At 39.6% G+C, this 27,031-nt stretch overlaps 1 protein-coding gene across 1 annotated transcript; it reads left to right on the forward strand.

Moving 5' to 3' along the window:
• The first annotated feature begins 5,677 nt into the window (after positions 1 to 5,677).
• Positions 5,678 to 27,031, forward strand: ALX1 (ALX homeobox 1). Its single transcript, XM_050935812.1, has 4 exons — positions 5,678 to 6,012; positions 9,118 to 9,422; positions 13,393 to 13,521; positions 26,711 to 27,031. Exons 1-4 carry the CDS (start codon positions 5,781 to 5,783, stop codon positions 27,029 to 27,031), a joined length of 987 nt encoding a protein of 328 aa, XP_050791769.1. The 5' UTR covers positions 5,678 to 5,780.

Here is a 27,031-nt window from a genome sequence, read left to right on the forward strand (position 1 = left end):
TTTTCTCCAGACTGTGATATGCGAAGAGGATTTGTCTATATTGAACCAAATTTTATGCGTTAGTGGGGCGCTGCGAGAGGGGGAAGTTTATTTGGTCCTTTGCCAAGAAAATTCATCAGTTTGGACACGACCTGTCTCTAGAACTCACTAGGGTTGAATCGAGTCCTTTAAGTATCCTGAGTGCTGCGGTTAAAACATATTCAGTATTTTAATGCATTGAACATGAAGTTTACCATATTACGTGTAAATACATGTTAAAACGCTGGCATTGTATGTTTATTATAATAATGTTTAATTTGGTATTTTTTTCCAAACAGAATGTTTTGGTAAAATGTAACTCAGATAATCCATATTCTACACTTACAATCTACAATCTACAATTTGGCTTCTCACACTCCCTTAGATAATTTTTGGTGAATAGTTCTCACGTCATGTCATATTCCTGCAGGTTGCGCTTTATTCGCCTCTCTTTGGCTCGCCCATCGCCAAAAAGAAGATCAAGTGAGTCATAACTAAGCTTGGGAAGATGATTCCTAACACTGTAGACTGGTGTATTTATTTCTTGAGGGGTTTCACGTCAGTGCAACTCTCGAGTTAGTCTGAGATAGTACAAATCTATATATTCAAGCATGAAAGCGTGGGTGGGGGAAGCCTCCGCAAAGGAAACAGAGGGCACATAAAATATTGACCCATTTGGCCACTTGCCATTCTACATAACATTCAATTACTTTCGGTTTTTTCGTGGATTTTTTTTTCTTTCCCGGCAGTTGACGTGTTCGGTCATATTCAAGTTGTTGGTTTTTTTCTCCCTGGCTTCCCTTACTGGTATACCTCAAATTCACTTTGTAAAATAACCATGTAAACGCATCCATTTTACAACCCCTATAGATTGTCAGTCCCTTGTCAGGGGGTTGTGTTAACAGCTCGGGAAGAACGCCGCAATGTAGAGACGCCAACCTCTGCAGTTAGAGATTTATCTCCGCCGTTCAACCTAAGTGAATAATTTCTCTTTTTCCACAAATATATGTCGTGTTTGCAGCACAGGCAATAAAAGCAGCTTGTTCTGTGGAAGACATCAGCGGTGTAAAGTAGATCCCTACAGTCCAGGCCAAAACACCAACCGTATGCCTGACCCTAATGCTAGAAAAACATTGGCTGAAATAGAAGGGGGGGTGGGTGGTCTTATTGGAAATGTACAAAGGAAATCCCTGGGTCTTACTGGTGTTTTAGCCAAGTCTCTTTGTTTAAACAAACTGAAGAACGAAGGGAATTCCCTGGAGAGTGAGACATTAATTGGGCCGCGAGGGACAGGGCAAACTGCAGAGACAACGTGAGCAACTCGTCTGGGCTGTAGCTCCAGGCAGTTTGCCCAAATAATGATAGTTGGTTCAGTGGAGGCGTTTTCCCGACACATCCAATTCCCCTTTTTCCCAAATAGGGTTTGTTTTTAAATGAGGGATCTGTTTGTGTTTGATGTTTGCTCGTAATTCACTCCTGTTCGCGCTCCTAGGGAGCGAACTGATCCCGACGGGAAGGGGAGAGGTTGCGGAAGAAAGAAAAAGGAGCCAAGTTCTGTGCTGAACACAAAAGCCCTCCAAAAAGTTCTGAAGCCTCAAGGCCGGGAGCCACTTGGCAGCGGATAATCCGAGGGTTATCTCGGGGGACCGCGTTTCGCTGGCGAGCTAGCGTTCGCTGCAAGGGCAAGCGCCTTCACACCACCTCTGGCCACGAAACGTCTCTTCATCACACGCAACACCCTTTCCCAGCAGGTTCAGGAGATCCTTCATCTCTTGAAACACAGCGGCACATCTGCGCGCTGCCCGGACTAGCGGGGCGGGCTGGCTGCTGCACTCAAGGAATCTGCCCTGCAGAAAGATGCTTTTCAGAGAGAGCTCTCCCGGCGCTGTGTCATTTGCTTCCTTCTCTCCTGAGATCTTTAAAAGTCTTTCATATTTTTTTTTCTGCAACTGAAGGCAGCTTTGCACTTTCAAGTTCTGAAAAAGAATAAATTTACGTATGTGGCGCCAATTTCCATCATCCACCCCGTTAAATCCTTCCACCCCTTTAAAGTCGGCAGAATGGCACGGATGTAAATGGAAGCAGAATTTGACCCGTAAGCACACAACGGGTGGTGATGGTGGTAGTGGGTACCTCCCTCCCCTCCCCATCGCTGCCCTGTCTGTAACAGATTCAGCCCGGTGCTATCCTAACCAATAGCCTCTCCATTAAGGTGCAGCGCTAGGCAGGAAATGGGATGAGACCTGGGGTAGCCCCAGACGCTCAGCCCCATCGCATGGGGGCTTTTCCTTTGAGCGAGAAGGAACCAAGCATCAAGGGCAAGTGAAAGTGACGGTCTCGCTTCGGATTCTCTTCGGGCTGCAGCTCCCTTCCTGGTGTGCAGGAGTCACTCGGCGCTTATTAGGAAGGCTCAGAGCTGTGACATTACCATGAACAGCCTTTCCAGCTTTAGAGACACCCCTTGCATCCAGAAAGCTCTTTCCTTGCCAGCCAAATGCCAGTGAAGCGTTTATTACAGGAGTTTGCCACCAAGCGGGCCCTGAGTTTAAACTTCGTGTCCCTCTCTGGCAGGGATCCCGTGCAACACACAGTGCGTTTCCTAGCGTCCCTGGGGAAAGTCCGGGCTTGATGTCTACTCGGAACCGGTTTTACAGGCAGATAGATGCGCTGCTCCTTGTCCCCGGCTTCCCTGCAGTTTACTAGCTGCCTTTTAAGAGGGACATTTATTGGGATAGAAGTGCACTGCAGGCTGCAACAACCTTGCATGTGGCTTTCATTTAAAAGACACGGAGCATTCTTTTCCCCAAGGCGTGCAGTGCTTTTAAGGCATATTTGTAAACAAGCTGACAAGGCTCTAGCACACACAGATACGGATGGCCTGGGATTATTCGTCTATTTTCTCGGGTCAGCGACAGGCGATAAACTGGATGGCGTGTGTGTGTGTGGGGTGGGGAATGTAACGTTCCTCACACAGTTCGCTGAGGCGATTGAAAGTAGCATAAGGAGGAGCAGAGAGAGGGATTCCTGTGTGCGTGCTTGCCTCCGCCTCTGGCCCTGCGGCTTGGCTGAGCGAGACTTGCAAAACGCAGCTCGGGCTGAGTCCGCAGCCGCAGCAGATCTGGGCCTCCAAGGCGCTCCACCAAGTGTCCTGTTAAAACCAGCGATCCAGCTACAGGAGCAAACCTAGTCCAGGAGTGTGCCTACCTTTCCCATCCTGCACCGGCCGCGGCGTTTCCCCCCACCCTTAGCAGGGCATAAAACCCTCTTCTTTAGAGTGGGTCTTTCTACTGATGGTCCAACTCCGCTCTCTCCTCTTTGCTGGCACGTTAACTAGACCCCGACCCGGGGGGGTGGGGGGAAAGGTCTGACTCCAATACACTACACTGTTAAACTGTATAGCTTCGTTTGGGGTTCATCTAATGAGAGTCAGTTACCATCAGAGCTTTAGAGATCTCCGATAGGGCCCTATACACATGGGCGAAAATGTAGCATAGACAATGTGTAATTTAGTGGCGCTACAATGGCTGTTAGATAGTGAGAATGCCAATGCAGGGTAAGCAGGACAGCCAAGCTAATAACCTAGGGCACAAGGAAACACTAAATAGTACTGTGCTTAGGAAGTGGCATTTATATTGACAAATTAGACGGGTCTTTTAGCCAGAATATGTGTTACACGAACACACACGCCTGTAGGATTTTAGCTAGATACCCTAGATATGGACAAATATATCTCGACATGAGACTAAATCGGGCTTGCCTACAATTTTGGTACCCTTCTGGCTTAAAAGCAAGCAGGGATGTTCATTGTAATGGTTTTTTTGTTGTTGTTTTTTAAACTTCAATCTATTTAGATGAGAGAATAGCAGAGAGGAAATGCTTTAAAATGAGGGTTTTCTCCCTTTTCTTTTAACTGCCCCCCTCAGCAAAGTGGGACAATTAATAACAGGACAAGAAGAGGGGGAAAGGATTGTTCGGAAGGAAGAAAATAATTCCTGCTGAATATTCAGGTCACTCGAGTAGCTTGATGTTGTTCACTTTAAACCCTAGCTTGTCTATCTAGTTTACTACTAACAGGTCTACCAGCAGCCAAATCAATCCATTCACATACCTATACTTCAACAGCTCACAAAATCGTAATTTGTACAGCAGTTTTGGAGATGAAAGAGGGTCCATGTTTTAGTTTGACGGAGCTACATTTTCAAATAGCCTTAAAAAGAAAGACAGGGAGAGCTGACTAGTCCTCACCTCTGGTGTTAATAAATTACTCCTCTGGTGTGGGTACTTTTATACTAATGTGAAAATTAGGGACTTTTTACTTGTTCTGTTTCCGCAGTTTTTCAGTGATCGACTCTATAAAATGTACTATTAGTAAATATAGCTCACATAGTGTCATGTGTTTTAAAAGGTCCGCATCGATCTCAATGGAAAATTGGGCTTAAAACTGATGATATGGCATATATATATATGTGAAACATTGAACATGATTTTGAAGACAACCCAACCCAAGGACAGAAGAGAGTCTTATCACTGAAATATCGATTTCTTTGAGAGGAGGAGTGTTGCAAGGTGGAATCTAAGCTTCTCTGATGATTAAATAATTAGATCATAATTAGACCGAAAGAGCAGAAAAAGGCAATTTTCCGCTCTCTCCTGATTAGGGTCATTTCTAAATATCTTTTGTCTATAAAATGTAAATCTCTCTCTTCTTCTGTTCTGAATCATCCCCTTTATGCAACGGAAAGAAAAACAAGAAAGTTAAAAGCTTCGCGATGTATATGCTTTGTCTATGATAAACATCTTTTTCAGATAGATGTTATCTCTTCTCTTAATGCTATTTTTGTTGCTGTGACTCGGCGATCATTTCCCCAAGAAGCAGTAAAGGGGCGACTAGACGTTTTCAAAATGTGATTTTTCACCCCTTAAAGTCGTTAAATGTTTTAAGATCTAGAATGCTTAAGACAAGGGAAACATTTAGTCTCTTTATACGCATACACAAAACCAGATTTCGAGTCTGCACGGCAAGTAACATATAACGGATGGAGGAGCTAGTTTTCTCTTGGGCTAATTTCTGATGTAAATTTCTTTCATTCCTTCGATTCTCCCGTTCACACAACCCAAACAAGCTCCAGAGCGTTTCGTTTTCTTATTTTGCGATCAAACTCCCCATCCGTGTGAATAAGAAGCGGAAGAAACCCCGGTTGTTAATTTAACAGCTCCATATCATATATAGTCCTATCTCTCTGTCGTTCCAATAGCTTAAATAAAAGCCCGTTAGAATGGAATTTGCCTCTGAAAATGTATTGCTCTCAACTTTTCGGGGAGAAGAAGCGAGAGGGGGAATTAGCACACTTTCCAGAATCCGTGGGAAATGCGAATCCATCGAGGTGGGGGAAATGTCTCTTTCAATCTGTTTGCCCCCACCCTCCAGCCCGTCTGTGTGTCTGTCTGAAATGAATCTGTCTGTCGAAAGTGGGCCTGGATCTCCCTCCAGTGTTGGGATTAGGTCTAGAGGGATCTGGGGTGGAGTTACACTGGTTGCCTATTTTCATATTCATTAGAAATGGGAGGTTGCGCAAGGAGCCCTGCTGAGCTTCAAGATATAAGAGCAACTTCGGGTTCCCCCTTTCAAGACAAGACAAGTCAAAGGCTCAGAGGCAAAGCAGCTCCCTGAGCTCTGGAGGTCTCTCTCCCTCTCCTCCCTCCCCTCACCCCAGCTCACAGTCCAGCCTCTGTCTAGGGAAGAGGCTCCCAAGCAGCTTTAGATGATTATGGATTTTCTGAGCGAAAAGTTTGCCCTGAAGAGCCAGCCGACTAAGAACAGTGACTTTTACATGGGAGCAGGAGGCACTTTGGAGCACGTTATGGAAACTTTGGACAATGAGTCCTTTTACAGCAAAACTTCAGCCAGTAAATGCGTGCAGGCCTTCAACCCTCTGCAAAGGGCTGAGCATCATGTGAGGCTCGAGAGGACATCTCCCTGCCAGGACAATAATGGTGAGTCTCCCCGTAGGACTATTTAGCGCTATTCTTAGTTCGCAGAGGGGGGAATCGGCGCGTTTCCCTTCCCAGGTTCACTCCTTTTATCCGAGGACAATAGAGGAAGATTTAACGGGTGCACTAAGCAGCTAAAGTGCGGTGGATCCGGAGCACGTTCCGGTGGAGGATCGGTCGCACGCTTTTTAACTGATCTTTTAAGCAAATATATTAAAGAGCCCCTTTCGTTAGGCTTCAGCCTCCCTTTCCTGCAGCACACAGGCGAAGCTTTCGCTTTGGGTTCTACCGCACCATAGTTTAAATGTTTCCGGAAGACACAGCCTAAACTCAAAACATTCAACTAGAACTAGAATCACAATCCGAATTGCAGTAAACAGCACTGACTTTCTTCTTCCTTCCCCCATTCAGAGAGTCCCACAGAATCCCCTAAAGGATTTCTAGCCAAAAAACAGTCGAGCCAAACAGAAATGTTGAACATTTTTAAACAGTTCTTTTCGTTACAAGATGCAGCTAAATTTGGAGATTTTATAATAGAAAATGTCTCTATGTTAACCGTTGACTGATGTGTAATGTGTACAGCGCACACGGTCAGATTGATTCTCTTTTATATATAGTTCAAGCTAGAATGTAATGATCATATATAGCGGTGTGCTGTTATATTATAGACGCACACTGCGTATGTGTCTATAATCAGTGCATCTTTTAGCTTAAAGCGTGTTTGGTCTTTCTATCTTTTAGCTTAGACTGTCTTCTAATGTACTTAGAGACGAAATAGCTAAACTTGCAATAACATCTGGTGCGGTGTCTAGAAGCATTCTTAACCTAGCAACAAATGCTCTAGTGACTCAGATCTGGCTTGCTCTACAGTCTGTTAAACTGACTTTTAACAGCCAAAAAAAAAAAAAAAGACCCACTACAGATTTCAAGCTACTACAGGGACATTTCTTAGTGGTAACTGTTTGGTAAAGTCTTCAGCTCCAATACAAAAGCCCTCCAAAGTCAAAATGTTATCAAAACAAACCATCTATCTTTTCTATTTTGTAACCGACCGAATACAAACCCCATCATTTCATTTCAAGACAGTTAAAGCACTTTCGCAATTCCAAGAGGATTTTTGTGTCTCCTTGTATACAGCACGTAACCTGCAAGTGCGGTTCTTTTAAAACAACAAACCAATAAATGTGAGATATTTATAACAAACCCATTTATTTTAACGAGGTTTCAGATCTGCCAAACACCTTACTGCAAATGTTGAGTACCAAAATAATTAAAGTATACGTAGTTTTCTAATATTTTATTCACTCTGTGGAAATAATTTTTTTCACTTCCCAAACTTTACATACAATGTATTTGGGTTATAGTTAATTATTATATTCTATATAATATTTTTATTGTGAATATTTCCAATCTTTTATTTCACACTGGTCATTTAAAATATATTCTATTTATAATTTATTTCAAAAGCTGAAATTGAATAACACTTTTTCACATTTCTTTCAAATAGTTATTTGGACTAATAGTACTTTAGTACACTAGGGCAACTCACTTGTAATTGTAATGGTTATATCACAGCTAATAAATTATAACACATATTTTTGATCATTTTGATAAATTAATAAATATAGTTTATATTTCTGGAATCTAGGCAAAAGAAAATATGGTGCGCTTTATTTTTATTTTTTTAATGAACAGTTTACAATTTTGATATTTTAATTCAATATTTTCTTCATATGTAGTTCAGCATTTATAAAAATAATATTAAAAGAAAAAAAACTTGGTCTAGTAGAAAGTTCCTATATATGGCTATAAATCAGCTAAGTACAATACGAGGATTAATAATATATCAAATTTGCTGTACTTCGTATATGTATTGAAAGATTTTTGGAGACAATTCTTTTTATGTGAGAAATCTTAAAGGGACCAATGGCAATCTTTTGCTCTTAAAAGTATCAAGAACAAGTGTGGTTTAGGAAAACTACAGCATATTGATTTACTGAGTGTGATTGTTTTTAATTAGCTTGCTTAATTTATGTTTGGTGTTTTATTGCATTATTAATCTGTGTATTAGAATCAGGTATGTAAAAAATTATGTTTGGTTAAAATCACCCTGAATGAAAAGAGAAGCATCAATGGTTCTTAATGAAATTATGGAGCATGGCAGAGAACCACAAAACAAGCTCCAAATCATATGCCTGATGCCATCCTTTATAAAGTTTTACTGCAGTAGATGTTTCAATTTTCACTCTTGTCTGTGAGAGGAAAAAAAGGATCTTTCAAATCTTGTAACATATTGTATGAGTTATCCATGCAATGTGACATGTTTAGCAAAAATATCAAATGATTTTTATTTCTTATTTAGAAACTAAAGACAATTATTTTAATGTTTATTGCTGTCATTTAGTGTTTACCAAAAGATAAATAGTTCCTGTAATACTAATACAAAATATATGAAATAAGTTCTTTTAACTTATTAATATTTTGCAGAACCCCCCTATATTTTGTAATCATAACAATCTTAATTGGAAACAGTTCCATCTCACAAATCCAAGAATATTTAAAAATCTGTTGGGTTTGTGCACAATGTCAAATTTTAGTTTTACTCAATTGGGTGGTTCTTGATTAGTCAATTTACAAATATTTAATTTGTTCTATATAATTATTTTGATTTTTTCATAGAACTATGTTGGGGTTAGTTTAACTGCAACCTTAGTTTAAAATCACATTTTTCAGCAGCTTTTGTGCCATTTATTTTAAATCAAAATCTAGTTCACATTAGAATTCTGTGGCTATGCAACTCTAATCAGATTTTGTATACTGTCTATTATGTATTTTATTCGCAATATATAAGAAATAGGTAATTTACTTATGCAGATTTCTTTATCTTCACATCAAAAAAGTTCAAAGAATATTTTTAGATAACATATCTTTGCAAAAATTCTATAGGTATCAATAATGGCATCAATTAAAAAAAATTACAGGATTCCTTGCCAATTGTATCACATTCCAACACATCATTGCATATAATCAACTTCCCTATGAAAGTTTTCTAAAAATTCTCAGCTCTAAAAGCCCATTTAATTGCTTATTTTCCCCTCCTATGTACAGTGAACTATGGGATTACTAAAGTAGAAGGACAGCCTCTTCACACAGAGCTGAATAGGCCCATGGACAATTGCAACAGTCTTAGGATGTCTCCAGTGAAAGGGATGCAGGAGAAGGGAGAACTGGATGAACTGGGAGATAAGTGTGACAGCAATGTCTCCAGCAGTAAGAAGAGGAGACACAGGACGACCTTTACCAGTTTACAGCTGGAGGAACTGGAGAAAGTGTTCCAGAAAACACATTATCCTGATGTATATGTAAGAGAACAGCTAGCTCTGAGAACAGAGCTCACTGAGGCCAGAGTCCAGGTAGGTGCCTAATTTAGACATCACACAGGACAATTTAAACATCCTGGAAACTGATCAACAGCACTTTAGGGGTTGTACAAAAGTTCATAATGTTGCATGAAACAGAATATATTTTGTTATGTTTTTCTATAAAGAGGAGCCAGTTCATTACATAGGAAAAATAACTTGTTAATATTTAAGTTTCACTGTCTGGGAAACTTGCATATAGGAGGAAAAATAGAAAGAAATATGGAGTTTCAGTCTCTGATAACCTCACTTCTCTGTCAAAATTTCAGGCAGCACATGAATATAGTGTTAATATGTAAAAGTTCCCAACAGTGTAATACAAAGTGTATAATAGTTTGGCAGTATCATCATACCAAATTGGACTGCAGTGGAAGCCAATTCTATTATTGAACACAAATTACAGATTTAAAGTAAACAAATTCCTTATATTTTGTTTCAAAGAGTAAACACTGACACAATATATGGATAGTGAGGGCTTGATCCATTAATATCACTGGGAGTTGAGGCCGCTCAATACCTTGCAGGTTTGCGACCTAGTTCTTTCACTTATTGTATGATCAATTTTCAAGATTATTTTAATTTCTTAGGAACATTTATTGTTGAACAATTAATTAGCTAGCATTACATGTCGTCATGCACATAACTGATTTAATACATCTGTATAATATTTGCATGTGTACATGTACAATGATGAGAAAAAGTGTTAAATGTATAGAAAGGCTGACAAAAACTCTGAGATCTTTTGAATTTTACTTTCAAAGGATGGGTTTAGCTGTCAACTATATACAGTGGTTGCATTATAAAAGTTCATTCTGTTTTTAGAGATCTTACTGGTTTCATTGATAGTCCCTGTTTTTTACAGTTTAGGGAATATCAGGCCTGTTGAATATCCGGAACAGGGGTAACTTTTTTTAGTTTAATCACTTTACTTGTTAACAACTTCACAACCTGTAATTTATAAAGAAATAAAAGCCAGTTCACATGCACACTACTGAAAATTAAACAAAGATCACTTTTATAAACTATTTAAATTACTTAACTTTTATAAAATAAATGGCATTTGCCTATCTGTATTCAGCTGAGTGACATAGGCATTGTTGTCATCTGAAAACTGGGTCCAGATATTCCCTCTATTTGCACCCATGCAATATCACTGAAGTGAAGAGAATTTAGCCTAGGGACTTTTAACTCTTTAATAAACCCTAGAGAATCAGTCATCTTTTTAAATTTAGAGAGCTTTTGGGGAGTGACTTCTGGTCATTACTTTTTGCCACAAATCTCTGCTTAGATTTCAAACAAACACATATAAGTCATTAAGACCACTGTAGCTTTCTATTATTTCAGTTATGTAATTTTGGGGCCACTGGGGCTCACTTAGAATTAGGATGGAATAATGAGGTCCAAATTAATAGTTTCAGGTTGGGAAATTGATCATAATTTTTCACAGTTACATAAGCTTCTTGAAGTAAAAGTAGGACAACTGAAGAATTAACAGTACAAAGCACAGTATATTGGAATAATAGGCTTTCTGACAATATTTGTTTTCTATTTTGTTTACAAATAATTTTCCCTCATGTAGAAAATGACCAATATCTGCATTTCTGAGAAGCTAAATAAGAAAGGAATATGAAAGGAAATGGTGATCATGTTGATCCTGAGTAGCAACAGTATTCCATCATGGGATTAAGCAGTTTAAAGGGCCTTGCATCATTAGGGGCAAGCATCTGGCAATGTAAGGATAACAAGCAGCAGTTTTGCATTACTTTGTGTAGGCAAATGGTTACTTTATCTTTGCCAAGAGTCAGTTTCTAGTAAAGTGATGTAAACAGAAACATTCTGGGGGATTGTCAAAGAAGAAAAAAAGTGTGCTTTTTTTTTTCTAGTTTAGTTACTATAAATTCAAACAAATTGTTTTATTTACTTTAGTGGAATGATCAGATGGATACGCTACCCACATTTCTCTTCCCCACCATTTCATCAAGATCTAGTTTAATTTGTGTCCTGCGTACATGCAGAGAGAGCCAACCTGAACCTAATTTATCTAAGTTGTTCTCTTTCCTGCTGCATGTCAGTGCAGTAATTGGCACCCATTTTAAGGAGATTGTCAAGGTCTTTTTTCAATGAAAGAGCCTCATTACTAAATTCCCTTAGCATGTTCCTGGTGCCTCCTGTGGAGACAGCAGGAAAAAAAATACTATATATATATATATATTGCTGAGCCCCAGGCATGATAGATAATACAAATTTACCAACAAGGTTCATACAAAAATATGCTCAACAGGTATTCTGTGCCATGTTTTGATTTCTGGATACATTTTTCAAGACTGCCATATTAAATTTGCAGTAAGTAGTTAGAAATTAAACTGACCAATGGTATGCCCCTGCTGCTCAGACAATATCAAGGGAGTGTTAGAGTCCCAGAGGACCAGGCAAAAATCCCTAAGAATTAAAAGCACTAAAACCAACTAGAAAAATTTTCAAGTAACTCTCATTTTGATGTTATGTTTTAATGACAGATGAGTCTTTAAATTATTTTCTCATCATGAGACTTTCTGCTCAGCCTAAAGAGAGCTCCATGCCCTATTCCAGAGTCTAATACCATATAACTTTATTTTAAATATTGTGGTATCCAGTATAAAGAAGCATCCCTTAGTATACAGGTGGGTACCATCTTTTTTTTTCTATGTTTGTACAATGCCTAGCACAATGAGGTCATTGTCTGTGACTGGGGATCCTCAATACAACTAGTAATATTAGTTTTACTAACATGGTAACTTTATTAATAAGTATCAAAATGAATTTATCCATAACAGAACAATAAGGCCTTGACTGGGCAACGCTTATTTCTGTTGATGAACACTTTCAAATTAGCAGTCCCTTTGATTCTGTGAGCTGACTCTCATGAGCAAGTGTTCACCATCATGAGTCTGGATTGCACAATAGACCCCTCAGAATAGTAGTTTTGATTCAGCTTGTAGCAGGCTACGAAGGAGGCATATAAACTCTTCTAGGCACTTCAAACTAAACTTCCAAAATAGAGTGAAGCTTTAATTATACATCACAAGGTGAACCATCTTTAGACGCCAGTCACAAGTTGCAACATGGTGGACTCATATTAGCCTCTCAGACAATACTGTGCTGCGTACAATATAAATACTCACAGAGTTAGATACATTAATGCCTTAATAACTAAGGGCCTAATCCAAGGGCCATTTAAATTAATCTTTCCATTGACTTCAGTGAGCATTTGATCAGACCCTAAGTGAACCTAGAAATGAAATTCCTTTCCTTCTCAGACCTCCAGTGTTCCAAACAGGACCCATCTCACAGTACCAGTAATATTTCTTTTCACTGAGCTGTTTCATGCCTGCTGCCAGGACTATCCACTGGATCCTATTATAAAGAACAGCCTTTGCCCCATAACTGTTTATTGGCTGGTTGTGTCCCTTCCTTCAAGATCCCCTCCATTATACAGCAAAGCTCACCGATGCTGTTAGCCAGCTTCCTCCATCATTGTCTTATTGCTCCAGATAAAGTTTATATACCACCTCTTAACATAAAGAGTTTAGCCAATCATAACAATCTGTTGGCTGTATGAAATTAATAATAAGCGAAGGGACTTTTTAGGTGTGACTTGCTGCTATCTGAGTGGACTGCCCAAAATAATTGGGATATATAACGTCATGTTACCTTAAGTGCCGATCATTCTTTGTCTCTTTCCTTCAGTCAGTAGGGGAAAAATAGATTTCCTGTAAACACACCTCAAAGAGCCAGAATTCACTTCAATAGACCTTATAGCGAAAGAGTCTGGGGTTAGAGGGGGCAGTGAGCTTCCTCTTTTCAGTGAGAGAAGTTTCCTTTCGGAGAAGCATGAAAATTTTGGAAGTTGCCTTCCTAAGTCTTTTAGTTTCAGGAAAGACTTTTCAATAGCTTCTTGTGCTTGTTTTTTGCTTTTATGGTGTAGGTTTGGTTCCAAAATCGAAGAGCCAAATGGAGAAAAAGAGAACGCTATGGCCAGATCCAGCAAGCTAAAAGCCATTTTGCTGCGACCTATGATATATCTGTTCTACCACGGACTGACAGCTACCCACAGGTACAGCAAATAACATAGAACAACACCTTTGTTCCCCCCTCATGCCTATGCTTACATGTAAAAGTGCTCAAAAATAGTACAATTGTAGCATAATGAAAATATTCAGTCATTACCCTTCATTGAGACATTCGAGTCCATGTTGATTGTATTTCTAACTCTACTGATTTGATTTTCTTTTAACATTCTTCATTTTAAAATATCATTTCTGTATGACTTCATACATGCAAAGACAAAATAGCCAACAAGCGCACTACATTTGCACTTTAATTCCTGCACACTTTCACTTTTCAGTTTCTTTACCTTTGTTAACTAGTCAAATAAATATAACATTGTATATGGCATAACACTGTATATGGCATAATATCTTTTGGGCTTTGTTTGGTGAGCCTTAGCCCTTCTTGAACAAAAGCACCATGAAACCATCAGTCTTAGCCAAGGCATCTGTTTTCCTTTACTCCTCCCTGCCCTTCTAACCAGTTACAGTATATTTTCATTTCCGCTGACCATACTTTGTTTTTTACGCTGTTTATAAATGCCAAAAAACTTTGTATCCAACAGAGCTGCCATGATGACCAACACCTCAACTGTTTATATAGAATAATTAGCTTTCACAATACATTTACAGGTTGTTTTTTTTTTAGATGAGAAAAGGCTTTTTATAAGATGTTGCATTTCTATTATGGTTTATTTTCCATAAGTTATGGAGGTTGATTTGTTCTTAAACAGTGGGCAATAACTTTGCTTTGTGCGTTTTTCTTTCTTTTCCTGCATGTATTTGATACATAGGGTCTATGTATGTAATCTATATACATAGGCACATGCACATGCACATGTGGGTGAAATCCTAGTTACACCGGGATATCAATGGATGTTGGGCCACTGAATATAATAGGCCCAGGATTTCACTTCTTGTACATATATATGATCACATACAAACACCCCTACATAATCTATACTATATATTCATTAAAAAAAACACCAACAAGCATTAACAATGACGTCAGGAAATTCAGAATTGCAGTTGTCACTCTACTTTGTTAACAGACCTTTCATTACATGATCACTAGGCAGCTTGGCCCTGACTCTGTAACCATTTAAGCATGTGCATTAGTGTATACTCACATGAGCAGTCCCATTGAAGTCAGTAAGACTGCTCACAAGCATACAGTTTATGATTAAGTAATTTAAGGGTCAGACTGGGGGGAAGGAGAGGAGGGGGAAGAGATGATCAAACCCTTTTCACCTGTTATCGACTTCCTCCATTTATTTCTCTTCTCTTTCTCTGTCATACTGTTCCCATCCTCCTTGCTGTCTAACCCCTGTCCCATTCCTCCCTTTGCTCCTTGGCCCCTTTCTTTTAGGCTTGGAGCATCTCTATTTTTGTACTCACTCCTCTTCATGTTTTCCTTCTAATTTCCACTTCACAATAAAAAAAAGCACCCTGAGCCACACCTGCCCCGTTCCCTCAATGCCAGTGTGTTCTTGTGCTACTAGGGCTGCTGAATCTCTGTCAGCTCATCAGTTTACACTGACTTAGACAGACCTGAATGCATTTATGTTAAGCAATGAGGCTTCCAGAGCATTAGTATTATTTCATAGTATAGTAGCACATGGGGGCCCCAATGGACAAGGCATTGTACATACACATAAGAGATAGTCCTTGCCCCTAAGAGTTTATAATCTAAGTAGACAAGATGGACAATGAGTGAGGAGGGGGAACTGAAGCACAGAGATGTGAAGCGGTTTGCCCTAGATCATACAGGAGGTGAGTGGCAAGGTTGGGATTAGCATCCATATCTTCAGAACCTCAGTCCCATGCACTATCCACTATACCATGCTGGCTCCCCTAAAGCGTAGTTTCTTTCAGCACAGTCTCATTTGCAGTCTTTCCTGACCAGCAGATTTCTGGTAATACCAGATCCTTGAACTATGCATACACCTCTCTGGGATGCTCAGTGAGCAACTTAAAATGTGTGTGCTAAAAGTGTATATTTTAAAACTAACCATAGTTTAGTTATTTAAAATATTGTTAAATATAGATAATGTTTCATCCACATGATGTGATAATTGCTTGGCAGTTATTGCTAGTATTCATATTTAAATGAAGCTCTTTTGAGTTATAGGAGAATGCCAAAAGAAAAACTGAAGCCAATGAAAATGTCTGTTGTATACTTCCTGACTGGTCCAAAATGGCTGACCTGATTATTGGTTTTTTCATGAATCTTGTGAAAAATTCTTTCCCAGGCTTAGGTCATGTCTGCCAAGGTTCAGCCTGGAGGAAATTTTTGTCACTGGGTTGAGTTATAAACTCCTAAAAATAGAGGTTTATATTAGAAATCCTGATAGCAGAACATTAAGTAAGTATTGCTACCTTACTGCTATATGTATTCTTTGCATACATACATATACACATCCACGCCTAAGCACACCCACATATATATAATAAGGCCTGCCTACAAGAGAAAGCTGTACAGGCTTAATTTCAGTTGTTTTTTTAAACTGATTTTTAAACTCAGATGGGCTCTCTTGTTTAGGTTTAAAAGTGGTATTTTTCAGTTTCTCTTAAGGAGACTCCTAATCAACTTAAACTGATTGAAATAAGACTGGTTTAAACTGATATATGAGAGTCCCCACAGTTTTTGAACTGGTTTAACTAAGGCTATGTCTACTCTACAGCCTATGCTGGCAAACATATCATTTGGGGATATGGACACTCCATCCCCCTAAATGACATAAATTATACCGGCATAAGTGTTTGTGTGCACAGCGCTATGTCGGTGGGAGAGCTTGTCCTGCAATGTAGCTTATGCCTCTTGTGTTTTTTTATGCTGATGGATGAGCTCTCTCCTGTGTCCTGTTGGTGTAGAGCATCTTCACCAGACACGCTGCAGCAGCTGTACCAGTACAGCTCTGCCTCTGTGCCGCTGCAGTGCTGTATGTATAGACAAGGCCTAAATCAATTTAAAATTGCTCCTTTAGTTAAACTGGTGCAATGTACTCATGAAGACAAGGCCTGAGGCTATGGCCTTGTCTACACCTAAAACTTAGGTCAACTTAACTACATTGCTCAGGGCTGTGAAAAATTTTGCACTCTGAGCGTTGTAGTTAGGTTGACATAATCCCTCAAGTAGACATGGCTAGGTTGCCAGAAGTATCCTTCTGTTGAACTAGCTACTGCCTCTCAAAGAGGTGGATTACCTATAGCAATGGAAAAACCCCTTCCATTGATGTAGGAAGCCTCCACACTATGGGCTATGGCAGCATAGCTGTGCTGCTGTGGGGGCTGTAGTGTAGACTTGGCCTATGAAACCTTCTACCAGAAGACATAGTAGCCACTAGAATCATTGCATTCAAACCTTTTCATTTGGCTTCTTTCCCATCATAACTGCTTCACACACACACAACACATACAACATTCTGTATAAACTACTCAAGCTACTTCTTCCACAGATAAGGAGGAAAGAGAGAAATTACTATTGTTATTTCTATTTTTAAATGGTTGGGAGACATTCTGGCACTATGATGATGGAGTTATATAAGTGGTTAGACAGACGTAATATGCAACAAAGATATATGCTGCTGTTATATTAGAGATTGGTCAGGATTTAAATTTGTGATCCGCTTGCCTGCACTTGATACTGTTAATAAGGCCTGGTCTACACTAGGAAATTAGGTTGGCATAACTACGTCACTCAGGGGTTTGAAAAAATCCATGTAAAATCCATGAAAAATGGCACAGCTAAACCAACCTAAGTTGGTGTGTAAACTGTGCTAAGTTGACATAAAAACACCTCTCGGGGAGGTGGATTACCTACGCCAATAGGAGAACCCCTCCCATCAACGTAGGGGGTGTCTACCCTGAAGCGCTACAGTGGCACAGCTGGAGCGATGCAGCTGTGCCACTGTAGCATTAAGTGTAGACAAGATCTAAATTACATTAATGTAATTCAGTAGAGGCTGCATTCACAGTGCCATTAAGTAGAATGAGTGCCATTATCACAGCACTCCTAGTGGAACAATAAATAATGATACAAAGTAAATTGATCAGCCATTTCATTTTCCCTAAATGAACCCTCTCGAGCACTATTATTCTGACACTGACGTCTCTGAAGATCAGGGCATGCTCTGCCATGCATGCAGATAAGAAGGTTGTCTGGGAGTGGAGGAACACACATAATTAGATTGGGTGATAAAGTTGTGAAACCCTTCTTACACTGATGTGCACTTACCAACCTTTGATTTTGCCTGTGAAAAGTACATAGGGACTGGGGAAGATGGAATCTTTCTCCTTCCTCCATCATGAATTTAGGGACACTGGGGCATCTGTTGCACTGACTTCTGTGTGGCATGAGGATCAGCGGCCAATGTGGTTCTTTGCTCTGCATTATATGATTTGCAGCCTGCAGATCTCTGCTCTGAATTCATGTATGGGTTGTATTCCAAACACACACAGCCCACCTGAATTCCAGCAAAGATAGATACTCAGTAGCATCCTTTTGGAGCAAAACAGAGGGTGTGAAGACCCCCCTGCTCTGCTTTTCCACTGCCTACCTGACCCCCACCCCACAGTAACAATATGATATTTTTGATGCATTTGGAGCCTTATGTGAACTATATAAAGGATTTCTTCCTAAGTGAGTAAAGAATCTTTTCAACCTATTTTGGATGGAAGATTATCTCTGAATTATCTATTATTCAGCCCAACCATGCTAGTAAGTTACTCTTCTTAATCTTTAACATAGTAATAGACAATGTACTTTTGATATTTTTATAGACCATAATTATTTGTTCTGTCTAATTCAGTTTGATCTATTTTGCAGTATGTTGACTGTTGACACAAGTTGTGGTGCAAAATGATTGCTCTGCAGGTTGAAAAAATAACCGGAAGCCCCAATATCATTCAAATTCTTCTCTTGTGTCTGCACACTCAGATCTCCCCTTGACTGTAATGGGAGCAACCAGCATACAGGTGTGGGCACTTCAAGTAGCATTTGGGACACAAGTCCTTGCAGTTCAGCTGTACTTCAGGCTTGTGGTCAAGCATATTGTATGACAAAATAGTCATGGAAAAATTAAGGTAAAATAGTAAAAAGTAGAGTTTGTTGAAATTTTCCCAAAAGTAGATGTTATCATTACCTCCCCCAACAAATCATCAGGTTTTTTTAAAGCCAGCTGTAGGATGAGTTGAAATTTTCCAAATTTTGAATTTTTGACAAAGGTTTGTGTGGAAAATTTGATTTTGGATGGAAAAACCAACACATTTGTTGTTTTATGACCTGCTCTAGTAGCAGCTTTTGGCCTCATTAGAGGATTAATTTATGCAGCACATTAGGGCTCAGATCATTTTAAAAGAGTGTAATAAAAATATACCATAGGCTAGAATTTGAGAGGCTAAAAGTGCTGTCCCTGGTGTTGAAAAAGTGACCTCAGTAACACTCTGACACTAGAAATGATTATACAGATTTTGCCTTTAAGGCACAGCGCTGTGATAGGGAGAAGAGGATGCAGTCAGTCCTTGGAAGCATTGTGCTAAAGGCAGGAAGAAAAACTTCAGGGCTCTGAGAGTGCACAGCCCTGCTAGCCCCATTCCAGAATACAGCATATGCTTCCCACCCCATTCCATGGAGCCAGTTTTGGAGGGTGGTGAGAAGAGGGAGACATTGGTCCATGTCCTTCGGAGAGGCTGATGCCACTGTCTGTGCTAAACTTCAATAGTCTTTGTGCTCAGGTACTAGGTTGCAAATGGACCAAGGCTGGGACACAGTTGCATCTTCTTATTCCCCATGAAGAGTTATAATCTGACTCTTGATTCCACATTATTCATGTTCAGTACTTAGACTAATAGTTTTACACTGTATACCTTAAATATAATCCATAGGTATTATCTCTATAAATGCAAGAAGACCAATAAATAAATAATTGTGTTCAATCACATCCTTTACAAACAGAGATATAGAGAGGGATATCTTCCCTCCACCCGCCCCACACTCTCTCGCTACCATACCCCTGCTTCCCTTCTTGTTTGTTCTTTGCTGTTGCTACACTGTTACCTCTGATGGATTCTTGTTGTTTTTCCTAAGCTGACTGCTCTTCTGTCACTGAGACTCTGGGATTCCTTTTCTCTGGAGCCACAGCATCTCCTTTGAAATGCAGCTGGAGTTGGAAATGAAGGCATTTCTGAGGCACTGGCTGTAGTTGATTTTCAGGGAAATTCCAACCCACTGCAAGTGGGAATCCCAAAAAGAGAGCAGGGGCTTCAAAAGAAGTGAGAAGCTGTGGGGGTCCAAAAGAGAGAATATGCGGAGAGTAGATGGCAACTTCTTAAAAACAGAGAGCGGAAGAAGTACAAGGGCTTGTCCCCTACGTTGGACTGGCAAACACACTCAGACAGGCTAAGTTAGATGATGTGTATTTATTTATCCTATGACTACCTAGTCGGCAACAGAAAACCTTAAGGTCCCATATTCTATTTAGCAACTAAGGGATGTAAGAAATTATATAAATATGCACATGCTGTTTATTAATCCCGTGAATCATAATTCCAATTTCATTGTAATGGATAACTCCCATTAACAATAATCAGAGTTATTGGCTCAAATTAAATCCCTCATGTGGTTTATATTATACACCACATGTTATATGACTTTAACTATAGGCTAAATATAACTGGCAGATAATCACAGTAGCTGACTAACAGTGACTGTTATTTAGTGCTAATTCTGTTGACCAGTGCCAATTAGAATCATAGAATCATAGAATATTAGGGTCATCTAGTCCAACCCCCTGCTCAAAGCAGGACCAACAGCAACTAAATCATCCCAGCCAGGGCTTTTGAAGACAGGCCTTAAAAACCTCTAAGGATGGAGATTCCACCATCTCCCTGCGTAACCCATTCCAGTGCTGTTCTAGACAGTGTCATACAACATATACAATTTTCTTTTCAAGCCCATAAAAGCACCATACTCACTTACCCAATTAATACTTAGAAATACTTGGTCCTTGGTGTCTCAACATTTCCTCTCTCATTATTTACTGAATCCTTAGTCCCTTAAACTTTTTTGGGGAAAGTGAACCTAGAGTTTAGTTACAAGGGTACTCAATGGTGTGAGGTGGGATTTTCCCCTTTAACAGTGCTCTCCAAGAGTATGAAATATGGCCTTTGACCATATCATCGCAGTGAATCATGCCTTTCTTTTCATTCTTTGGCTCTGAGAGTTATGTGGGTTACAGTACATCTGGGATGTACACTATACAAGAAATAAAGAATGATGATCTTTTGAATACTAGGCCATTTTAGTCTGGCCAAGCTGTGGTAGACACAGGATCAAGGGGTGGGAAGCTGCCTTTCTGCTTTCTTGATCCTGGGCCTAAGCAGGGGCTGAATTGACCTGTGGTGTAGTTTAGAGCAGCAAGATTAACCTGGCTAAACCAGTTCCATAGGAACTTGTTGCCAGCCTGGGATTGACAAAATGCAGTAGCAGTCCAGGAATGTCATCTACACTGGGGAGAAGGACAGGGAGAGTAGGTGGCATAGAACTAACAATCCTGACTTTTTGCCATATGGGAATTCCCTGTGCCTCAGGGGAATCCCCCACTATCCTGCATAATTCAGCAGCACAAAAGGAACAGACCCAGTGGGTAGGATCTGGCTCATTACTATATTATTATTATTATTATTATTATTATTATTTTATTATTTATTATTTATTAATTAACATCTCAGTGGTCCATTATGCTGGGCACTGAAAAAAACAACACATTAGTAAGAGACAAAGACTTTCTTCCTCATAGACCTTACAGTCTGAATAGACGAGATAGAGGAAGTGTAATAGACTTTAAAGATGAGCAATTCAGCTACAAGGCGTTGATTTGTTCAAAGGTTACACAACAAAATCTGTGATTTGAACCCAAAGAAGTATGGAATTATTACATGGAAAAACAATCAGAATACTGATTACTTTCATTAACTTCATACGTCGGTTCTGTCAAGTAGAAGGTCTATTCTAAGGAAGTGACATCATAACTATGATGACAACTATGACTTTCCTAGTGATGTTGATGTCACAGCCATGAAATCTGACTCTTTTTTTTTCCAGCTGGTGATGTATAAATATATATAAAACATGGTAGGTAAATATATTCAAGAGTTCTGGTGATTTCATGGTAACCACAAGTGCAAATCTCAAGCTGTCTGTGATGTTAACAGAAACCAGAGATGTACAGTATGTATAGCCTTATTCACAGCCTCCCTGAATTGCCTTTTATATAGTACATGGATCACACAAGATTTTAAGAGGAAAAATATTTTCTTTAAATTCATGTGCACACTGTCCCCTTTCCCTCCTGTCTACATCTGCTATGTACACTATACAAGAAGCACTGATCATTTCTATTTATTGTAAAGCATTGCTCTGTTTATATTTAATTCTGGGATATATTTTGCACTTAGAATTTCACTTTGAGACAATTATGGAATACCTTTTTGCTAAATAGTGGAGCTGTGATATCAAACATGATTCAAGCACTTAAAGTGAAGGCTGAATAATTTTCATGTCCAATAATAAAAGAACAAAAAAATGACCTGGGGAATAGGATGATAAAGCAAACTTGATACATACACTTGACAAGTGCAGCTGCCCCATGAGACAAGCTGTAAGCATCTTCCAGGATCTTGTTAGGCTTTTCAAATTCAGGCTAGTAGTTAAGATTCCTTCCTCCGATGAAAGAATCTGTGGGACCACTTTGTAATCTTTAAGAATCAATCGTTTGTTCATTTTTTTGATGTGGCATAGATCTATTTGAGCATTATGGGCTGATTTCTTCCCTCACTTACACCTGTACAACCTCAAATTGAAAGGGGCGCGTTTAGGATAAAAATATCATGAAAACTTGTGGTACTGTATTTATAGTATGCCAAACACAGAGGTAGCAGAAATCTCACAAGTACTGAACTTGTGATACTTCCAGACCACACAAGTTTATAGGAACATCTAAACTTAACCTCTGAAGCGTCTGAAGTCCACTCATCATCACAGTAGTAGACATACCACTGGACAAAGGTCCACTTGTCTGTTTTACCCATTTAAAGCAATTTTCAGGAAAAATTATTCCAGTAATCATACCTCTGCAGCCCATGGAATTGCAGAATTTGCCCTGATTTTTTTAAAGAACATTGGGCAAGACAGATAAAATGAGATTTTGTCTAATGTATGTCAACTGTGGGAATGATGGGGAAATTTCAAAAGGTTGCAAGGTTCAGATTGGATACTTATGGGCTGGAAACCTCACAAAATCATCTTTTTTTGTGAAATTTCCTCTACATTTGAATATCATTCAAACTGGAAACACAGTACTGCAAGAATAGCTTCATGAGATTGTAGTTTAGGGGATCATGCACTATTTCTAAGAGCTTTCAGAAGTATAATAGCTTATGTTTGGAACAGCCACCATATTTGTTCTGCTTGCAGGTAGCCTGTAAAATTGCACACAGAGCATTAGTGCATAATTAGTTTTCTGTCACCTTTGTAGGCACAGTGGGACAGATCCTCAGCTAGCATAAACTGGCAAAGCTTTGAATGGAGCTATGCTAATTTACACTAGCAGATGATCTGGCTCATAAGCTCTGTGTCTAATGACACTTAGGTCATTGGTTGTCATAGAGTCTGAGCATATGAGATGCTGAACATCCTGAGCATCTTGGAAGATTGGGCCCCCAAAAAGGAATGGGGAATGATTCATTACTGTCAGTAAGTTATTGTCTAACTAGGAGTTTATAATGCAGATTTGTTTCTGTAGAATGTGAATGATCATAAAGAAAGCCAGAGTTAGCACAAGCTCTAGAAAGACAAAACTGTTTTCTATGGATGGATAACATAGGCTTGAAAGAGAGGCTGTGGAATTCCTGTCACTGAAGGTTTTTAAGAACAGGTTGGACAACCACCTGTCAGGAATGGTCAAGGTTTAAACAGTCCTGACTCAGCGCAGGACTAGATGACCTCTTGCCCTTCCAGCCTTACATTTCTATCAAGATAATCCTGGAAGCTCAAATCCCATGAGACTCCTGGGCAGTTATTAGGCCTCCAAATCTGTAAAAACGTTAACAGGTTTGGTGGTGCCTCCAGTCTCTATCAGTTTTAAAAGGTTCTAAGGGACTTTACAAATCCTATAAACCTTAAGACTCATTGGGGCTCTCTCCAACCTTCATCCTCCCCTAGAGTTATTGCAGGGAGTGTTCTACTCTTCATCTCTACAGGCTTCATGAGACTTGCTGATAGTCTCTTCCTCCTCAACCTATTCCCTGCAGGGCTTTGTATCCTCATCAGGGCCTGCATTTTGCAGCCTTAGGACATTCATGGACCCTGTTTCTTGAGCCTTAAGAAGGATACCCATGACCCTCCCTATGAACCTTAAAAATAGCTAGTGGGAAGCCACTTACTAGCCTTGGCACTGACCCACACGTCTGCCTCAGACATAGCAGGTTCCGTAGCCCCCCGGGAGCTGAAATTGGCTTCCCTGATCTCTGAGGAACAAAAGTAGTCTTGTCAGCTTATGACAAGTTAAAATAGACTAAACTGGTCCTTTGGGGAATAACAAGCCCCATGTAGGGGTAGGGTAGGCCTCCTATGGGCCTGATGTTTCTGTGAGGTCGGGATCCTCCAAAAGCAGGAAGTGGAAGGGGACTGACAAGCCTCCTAAGGGTAACTGAGTGTCTTTCCTTCTGTTGATCTCAGGAGGCCTACAGGAAGGAAGAATTATCCCTGATCTCTCTCTACCCCCAAGCACTTTGCTCTCTCCACCTCTTGTCCTCCCCTCTACCCCCATCCCTCCCAGCAGACCACCTGAGTTAAGTAGGAGCAGATCTTTAGGAGGGTGTATGTGTGTGTGTGTGTGAAAGAGAGAGAGAGAGCGAGAGAGCAGGAACATCAAGATGGGTGTGATTTGTCCCTTGTTCGCCAGATGTTCTACAGGACGCCCAGGAAAGAACATTTCCACTTGGCTGCCTCTTTTGACTCCTAGCACTGTTTCTGGAGCTGCCAAGGATCCAAAATTAGCTTGTCAGCTCCCGAAGACCCATGGTAACATTATAAATTAAAATATTAACTTATAAAATATGAGTTTAATTACCTCATCTTTATATCTGCACACTAGATCTCAACTAGACGAGTTTAGTGAACCATAATTTATCTCTGTCCTTCTGGTTGGTGGTTTGTGTGTGTGTTTGCTATGAAGGAATAGAGGAAAAAAAAATCAGAAACATTTTTTAATTTGGGAGTGCAACATTTTTTTTGGTGGGATGTCCTAATTCATTAACCCGTTTCCCAACTGATGGCAAATTTGATAGGAAAAATGGGGGAACTCACTTTGTGACCTATGGAGCAATTTGTGACACTCCAAAATAGCACCATAAATGTGTATAGCACTTAACAAGTACACAAAAAGATACAGGCCTTATCCCAATTTGCTTGCAATCTAAAGTCAGCATGAAAATGTACAAACACATTTTTAAAGGTGTGGGGGAAACCACAGGAAATGAAAAGAGCATGATATAGTTCTTGGCAGAGCATTTTCCCCATAGTGAATGAGAGGGGAAAGTTGTCTTTATCGTGGATTTATTGTTGTTTCAGTAAAGTTTAAAACAGGACTACATTAACATGCATTAGAAAACTTTTAGTGTGTATCAGCAGGGTCCACGTTGAGCCTGTTAGTGCATGATATGCTAGTGTAGACTAAAATTTACTCCCCTCTGGTGTGACCTAAAGCTCTGTGTAGAAAAGCCCTAATTGTATAAGGAGAGACTTGTATGAAGAAAGGGGGATTGTAAGATCAAGTCACCCATTCATGCATAAGGTGGCCGCATGATGGGAGGAGCCAAGTAGAGAATGGAGAAGACAAAAAAGAAGGATTGGATGTGAGTCTTGGTTGGAGCAAAGTGCACGGATAGGGCAGTAAAAATATACACAATCTGAGATGGAGGCAGAAGTTGTGCTGAGCCTTGAAAATCCTTGTAAACCACCATCTAGCAAATAACAAATATATGAAAAATATATATTCATAAATTATATAAATATATACACTGAAGACAGGAGAAACCAGTGGTACTTTATGTTTAAAAATTAGGCTTTAGGTGAGTGCCAAGCACAAAAGGCATAAGACAGCAAACCCTAAACACGCGGTTACTCCAGATCTGCAGCAGACATTGCCGGTAACCACAAAGTTTGTCTCCTAGTCTGTCATGCAAGGTTTTCCAACAAAAATGCCACAGTGTATAGCCAGTTAAGGCAGAGAGCTGGAAAAAAGGTTCATGGGTGTAATTTTGTTTTAAAACATCATGAAAAAGACGGTTTTAACTAAAAACCATATTTGAAACCACTTTAGAAAGGAGCCATGAATGTGTTATGACTCATGTCTCTATCTTCTGGATTCATTTGTTTTAAAGTAACTAACTATATAAAGCAATCCAAGATGCTGAAATTTCATATTTTATAGTCAAGCACTTGAGAAAATTATCTATTCAGTTCAAAGCTTGGTATTTTTATCTTTAAATACTTACTTAAAAACTGTCCATTGCCATGATGCATATACAAAACATTACAACAGTTAGGTGACTGATGTGCTGAGACCACTATGAACCATGATGACCAATATTGGCTCATTGTTTCCTTGTACTCCCCCATCTGTCTGTATCCATCTGTTACTTGTCTTATACTTAAATGGTAAACTCTTTGAGCTTTGTGTTCTGTGTTTGTACAATGACTAGCATAATAGGGTCCAGTTTATAGCAATACAAATAAATAATAATAATAAAACAAAGTGCAAATTTTCAACAATCAAAAGCTTTTATAATGACAATGATATTTTCACTTCTAGAGCCCCTTTCTTCTGAAGTCATTTGGAGGCTTCCATTGACTATAACGGGCATTAGACTGGGTTCTTTATCTCCATCAGAAGATGGATATATTTAAGTTCATTGTGCCAAGTGACTCACTGGCAGAGCAGAGAAAGGGTTCCGCAGTCCTAGCTCCCTGGCATATGATCTAATATGCTGTATCTTCACTGTATTTTTGAATGAAATTGTATAGCACTAGTAGGGTAGTTGCTAATATTATACAGCAGAATTAGTGAGGGAGACCAAAGAAAGAAGAAAAAACACAAAAAAAATCTAAATGTAATCTTATTTTATCTGTTCCAGATTCAGAACAATCTGTGGGCAGGAAATGCAGCTAGCAGCTCGATGGTCACTTCCTGCATGCTGCCGCGTGACACTTCCTCCTGTATGACACCTTATTCCCACTCACCCCGGACAGATTCTGGCTACACAGGCTTTTCAAACCACCAGAACCAATTCAGCCATGTGCCCCTCAACAACTTTTTCACTGACTCTTTACTTTCTGGGGCTACCAATGGACATGCATTTGAAACCAAGCCAGAATTTGAAAGGAGGTCCTCCAGTATTGCAGTTCTACGAATGAAAGCCAAGGAGCACGCTGCAAACATTTCCTGGGCCATGTAA

The sequence above is a fragment of the Gopherus flavomarginatus genome, chromosome 1, assembly GCF_025201925.1.
Source record: "Gopherus flavomarginatus isolate rGopFla2 chromosome 1, rGopFla2.mat.asm, whole genome shotgun sequence".
Lineage (NCBI taxonomy): Eukaryota > Metazoa > Chordata > Testudines > Testudinidae > Gopherus > Gopherus flavomarginatus.